We start from the raw sequence: 6,000 nt of genomic DNA on the forward strand, positions 1-6,000 counted from the left end.
AGTTCCCTTTCTTCTGACATATGTTTTATTTAATTCACAAAACGTTCAAACCCACATTACTCTCGAATTCAAAGGATGCCCTTTTTTTTTGATTGTGGTAACAGCACTACAGTAGGCTGGGACAGGGCTCATAAGGAAAGAATTGGCAATGGTTCGATTAGCGCTGCAACCCAGATGCATCAGTCATCATATTACCATGCAGAAATCGAGTAACCCCTCTCCATCATGCTTTCACTAATAGAGCTGTACACTATCAATGAAAACCATGAAACACTGCCAAACAAAGCGATAAAGTTGATTTTATCCACATGTTTAGCTTTTTTTTAAAAACTTTTGTTTGGCACCTGGAACAATTGAGGAACAAAAAATATATGATAAATTTTCTGAATTTGTTTTGTTATGCAAAGATAAAAATATGATCTTACAATCGTGTTTTCAGTCTGCCCACTTTTTGTTTTGGAGTGATCTATTTGGCCCATTAAAGTGTGAACAGAACTTACATCTAAAAGTTCTGAATTAAATGCCATTTTAAACGCTTTATTAAAATATTGGACCTTTACCTAAAAATATGTAAATAACGAAGTATGATGTAATGGTTTTTACCATCACTGCTGAAGAAAAAGCGTTAAATTTTAATGAGAGAAAATCTAGTGTAAGTGAATCATATTGCTAAACTGTTTACTTTTGTGTTGATGAATAATTTTTTTTTAAATCTGTAAAGCTGAAAAAATCAACACGCTTGAAAATATGATGTAGCAAATGTTCAAATCTACTACTCCTTGAAATTATGTTGAAAAAACTACCCTTCCTGCAGCTGCTCCGTCGTGTCAATCAAGCACAAAGTTTGTTTTATTTTGAAAGGCCATGTGATACACAATGCGACACCGGAAGTTCCGCATTACGGCAGCTAGTGAAGTGATGCCATAACAGGCAAGCGGCTAACGCTAATGTTTGCTAAGTAATTAGCATCGTCGGTGAGTGTTTTTGGTTCTGAAATATTTTTGTACATTTAGTTGAGTGGTGGTGAGAGTTTTATTTGTTGGACCAGTGCAAAGTGTTGGTGACAAAGCAGTTGTCATTGTCTTCTCCAATATTCTGGGCCTTGTCAGTTAGGACCGGGCTAACATGTTTACTAGCTCCTAGCTATAGCTAGCTTTTGTAGCTAGAAATTGACTGTGTGGTGCTGTTTATTTATGTTAGCTCTGCGGCACCCTATTTTTCAGTAATCGTCCAAATTATAAAGCACACAGTTTTTAATTTATGAATGAATATTATTATAATATGTTGTTACCGAAAACATTTTAAGAGGGATTTACAAAACGACGAAATCGAAAAATCTTGCAAAATATGCTACTTATGTTAGCTCTAGACCAGACGGAAGGTTGACCATTACGTCGCTCCGCTTAAAGCAGTGGATTACAACTGAATATTTTCCGTTTAATAAATGTAATTGTCACTTAAGAGGATTGACAACGTTGTTGTATTTTTGTAAACACAGAAGTAATCTCGACATATTGAACTATAACCATTTTTTTGTCTTTGTGATGTTGCTAGAGTTGTTATGTTTTGGTAGTAAACAACAGGCCGTGGCGTTAATAGACTGTAGTTTCTAGGCCCTGATAGTGGATTAAAAAAAGTTCGGAACACAATAATATAAACTTTCAGTCAAGGCAGCAGTGAGGAATTTGTGTATCTCCAGCCTTGTTATTAAGATGACATAAGGAATTCTTTTTAGAACACTCTGTTAAATGTAAAAGGCTGTTAAATATTGCAATTTTCTGTACCTACTCTAAAAAGAGGATATTGTTGTGCTCTCTGTGTTTATTGTGATGTGTTTTTTGTACCAGTACAAAATATTATGTTAAGTTGAAAAACATTTATGGTGTTGAAGTTTTTGAAGTAAATTAAATAAGTGCCAGTTTAAAGTTGAATTCTACAACATCTCCTTTAAAAAAAAAATCACCTGTTGTGCTCTTGTTTCATCTCCTCCAGGTTTTGGGTTGTGTGCAGTTGTTCCAGTCTGAGCCATGGAACAGTGTCTGTGTGTGGAGCGGGAGCTGGAGAAGGTGCTGCATCGCTTTGTGACGTACGGCCACCAGTCTGAGGAGAGGCTAGATGAACTCCTGCGCAGTGTCTGTGATATTCGAGCACAGCTAGTTGCTTTTGGTAATTAATGTGACTGTTCACCAAATAAACCAAATAAGTTTACTAGCTCTAAGTTTAAAAAAAATTAATTCCTGATAGGAAAATAAATTCTTTTTTTGTGCTATATCACCACCGATTGTGCATATTATTTTGTTTTCATGACTAGTGATGATTTTTCTTCTTCTGCCCAATAGGAGTACAAGATGCAGACCTATCAGTCCTATCCCAGACTATGGCCCAGTGTTGTAAAAATATCAAGGAGACAGTGCAGATGCTAGCCTCTCGACATAAAGACATCCACGGCAGTGTGTCGAAAGTTGGCAAAGCCATTGACAGGGTACAAAAAAAATTGTCTTTTTAAATATGTTTATATGTATTTCTCACCCGTGGCATACCTTTTGTTAGAATTTTGATGCAGAAATCAGTGCAGTGGTGGCAGAAACAGTTTGGGACACCCCAGAAAGACAGAAATACCTGAGTGAGACCATTGTGGAGCATCTGTACAGACAAGGCATGCTCAGTGTTGCAGAGGACCTTTGTCAGGTAAATAAATATTGTTTTGCAGACAACCGGTCTGGTGTTGCATAACCTGCTTTATGATATTTCTTTAAGAATATGAAGAATCCACATATTTTTCTATAAAATGGAACTTCCCAGAAGAGATTATGATTATTTTTTTTACAACTAAATGTAAGTCCTCCAGTGTTAATGATGAAACATTTTAATATTGTCTTCCATTTTCCAGGAGTCTGGTGTAGTTATTGACATGAGTATGAAGCAACCTTTTCTGGAACTAAACAGGATCCTTGAAGCTCTGAGAATGCAGGACCTTCGGCCAGCATTAGAGTATGTTGTTTTAGATTTGTTTCATTTTTCTAACACTTCTCAGTTTGCATTTTCTTTTGATGCCTCTAAATGCCCAGTATGTTTCCTCAGATGGGCCGTTACAAATCGCCAGCGCCTTCTGGACCTCAACAGCAGTTTAGAGTTCAAGTTGCACCGCTTGTACTTTATAAGTCTTCTCAGTGGAGGAATCGGTAACCAAATGCAGGCTCTGCAGTACGCCCGGCACTTCCAACCCTTTGCCTCTCAGCACCAGAGAGGTCTGTAACATAAATTCTTTGTCACGACTGGCTTCTTTTAGAAAAAGGATCATTTTTATTTTTACAATAATTTATTTAAATACACTTTTTCTTTTCAGGAGGAGTAAAAGTGTTTTTAGGAAAATGGACTAATATGATTTGGTTGTCTTCTTTTTTTTTTTGCAGATATCCAGATCTTAATGGGTAGTTTGGTTTATTTGCGTCACGGCATCGAGAACTCACCGTATCGCAGTTTACTTGAGACAAATCAGTGGGCTGAGATCTGCAACATCTTTACCAGAGATGCCTGTGCTTTGCTGGGCCTCTCTGTAGAGTCTCCTTTAAGTGTTAGGTATGAGAGGAAAACAGAGCTTTACTTCTGATTCTGTTGTCATCCTTCTCTCAGCTTCTTTATAAAAGATTTGAATCCATCATTTTCCTGACTTTTTTTGTTTTTTTTAGAACAATATCAGATCATTCTTGTCTGATTTTCCCTTGTTTCAGTTTTGCATCGGGTTGCATGGCCTTGCCAGTGTTGATGAACATCAAACAGGTGATTGAGCAGAGACAGTGCAGTGGAGTCTGGACCCACAAAGACGAGCTGCCGGTACGAGCTTAAACTAAAACGAGGAAGTCTTGTTCCTCTGCTTTCTACGTTTATCTGGGCTGATAATTCATTCTTTATTTTTACACGCAGATTGAAATCGACCTGGGGAAGAAATGCTGGTACCACTCTGTGTTTGCCTGCCCGATTCTCCGGCAGCAAACCTCGGAAAGCAACCCTCCCATGAAGCTCATCTGTGGCCACGTCATCTCCAGAGATGCCCTCAACAAACTCACCAATGCGGGGAAGTAAGTCAACAAAAACAGTCATTTGCAAACAGCATTTTGCTTCAAAACATGATTTTTAGTCCACTCTAGTGAATTAAAGCATCTTATTCTTGCTCTCCTCATCCCCAGGTTGAAATGCCCGTACTGTCCCATGGAGCAGAATCCTTCACATGCCAAGCAGATTTACTTTTGATACCACAGACTTAACATAAGGGATAAAGTGACCTGGAGCTCTATGCATTTCCAGGAGTCTTTGCTCTGGCCCTGTCCTCTGCCCCTCATCTCCTGGCCTGTTCTTGTAAACATTAAGTGCTCCTCTGGACAGCTTGGACCCTCCAGCTTTGTGTAATTTACAGCATGGAAGGTCCTGCAGCAACCTGCAGTAGAGTGAAGAGTCTGTGGGAATGTCTTTACAAAGAAGCACCTCTTTAAAAAAACAACAAAAAAAAGGAACCTTCATTGAAATGAATTTGCAAAGGCCTGCAGAGTTATTATCTTATATTTCAAGTATGTAACACTTTCTGGTGTTTGTTCCTCAGCTTTATTCAGCTCGTTTTTTTTTTCCTTTGTTGTTCTAGATTTTTTTTCTCGGCAGAAATAAAGCTGAGTGGTTTTGTTATGAATGGGGATGGATTTTTTTTTTGAGAAACTGATTGGTAGATTTTGTTTTCAGAGTGGTAGTTAATTTATGTTTTATCCAGGAAAACCTGCGTAGAAGCGGACTGCTTTCAAAGCTTTCTGTTTGTCAGTTGAGGGGGATGGAGGTGTTTCGTGAACTCAACTTTAGATTGAAATCCTTAATTTTTTCTTTTCTTTTTTAAATAAAGACCTCTTGTAGCTTGAGTCTCTGTATACTGATGCATCTATCGGATCAGCAGAACAAACACCACAAGCAGTAGAACAGCTTTCTTTATTTTATAATTATTATTTTTTATTTCTCTGTGATTGACTGCACCAGCAACCCCCACCCCTCCCTTCCCATTATAAAAGCCATTCGTCTAGTTCTATGTATGTATTTGAGAAAAGTGACAAAAACATATATACTGCTGTAAAATGTGTTTGGTTCCTGTTCTCCATCACACCCACCTGCGTATGAAATTGCAAAATGCGTAACCAACACTACTCTGGAGAAACGTGGACTCAAGAGGCCACGTTACTTGTGAAGTTGCTTCAGTCTGTGTATGCTAAGCTAGCACGCCGTGTCATTTGGAGATGTAAATCGGTGTGATGGTCGCCTTATTATGAGTTGCGGTGACTTTGGGCTTGTGACAAAGCTTTACTTGTGTATGGGAAAAGTCTAATGGTCATTGTTGCTGTCGTTTCATATATACTTAAAAAAATGCCTCTGCTGTATAAGGTTTGCTTTTATTTGGGTAAAATCCAGCCATTTCCTCAGGGTACAGGTCAATGGTTCACCCTGCGTTTAGTATTAAAGCTGTACATTACTAGGAGTACTGTCACCGTTCACAGCTCCTCGGAGTTTTCCTTGTTGCAGCATCCTCTTGCAGAAAATGTGAAGGCAGGTGCATGTGCACACTTCAGCATGTGTAGTCAGGTTTTCTACTGAAGGTTCCTGGAGTCTCCTTTAGAAATTTTGATGTCACCTCACGTTCTGCTGAGGCAACTTTCTTCAACAAGGCCCCGCACCAGCATAGCTCACCCCCATGATGCAATGTTACACTCAGTTTTCAGTGAATCGAGCCTTTTGGTTGGTTTTAAAGGACATAAGTGACCTGTTTTGATTGCTATTTCACAGAGCTTTCTTTTTTCGTTGACAATCGTTCGTTGCTTCTTTGGGTGCCGCTGTGTTCTCTTCACTTCCTCGAATTTCCCTCTTTATTTTTATTTTTTTTTGTGTGTCATGAAACTTTTACTGTACATATTTATCCTCTAACATATTTCATATCCCTGCATCTAATATTAAAGTTAAAATTTATACTCA

At 38.4% G+C, this 6,000-nt stretch overlaps 1 protein-coding gene across 2 annotated transcripts; it reads left to right on the plus strand.

Annotated features, from left to right (window-relative positions):
- Positions 1-841: 841 nt before the first annotated feature.
- On the plus strand, positions 842-6,000 carry rmnd5b (required for meiotic nuclear division 5 homolog B). 2 transcript variants are annotated; one of them, XM_004073386.4, is made up of 10 exons: positions 842-974; positions 1,993-2,166; positions 2,340-2,482; positions 2,551-2,688; positions 2,891-2,991; positions 3,082-3,248; positions 3,414-3,579; positions 3,732-3,834; positions 3,925-4,079; positions 4,188-6,000. In XM_004073386.4, exons 2-10 carry the CDS (start codon positions 2,028-2,030, stop codon positions 4,249-4,251), a joined length of 1,176 nt encoding a protein of 391 aa, XP_004073434.1. In that variant the 5' UTR covers positions 842-974; positions 1,993-2,027; the 3' UTR covers positions 4,252-6,000. The 2 variants fall into 2 exon arrangements, with proteins under 2 accessions (XP_004073434.1, XP_078809745.1); XM_078953619.1 differs by lacking the exon at positions 842-974 and adding an exon at positions 1,158-1,446.

The sequence above is a fragment of the Oryzias latipes genome, chromosome 10, assembly GCF_053564925.1.
Source record: "Oryzias latipes strain Hd-rR chromosome 10, Olatipes_Hd-rR_3.1".
NCBI classification, from domain to species: Eukaryota; Metazoa; Chordata; class Actinopteri; order Beloniformes; family Adrianichthyidae; genus Oryzias; species Oryzias latipes.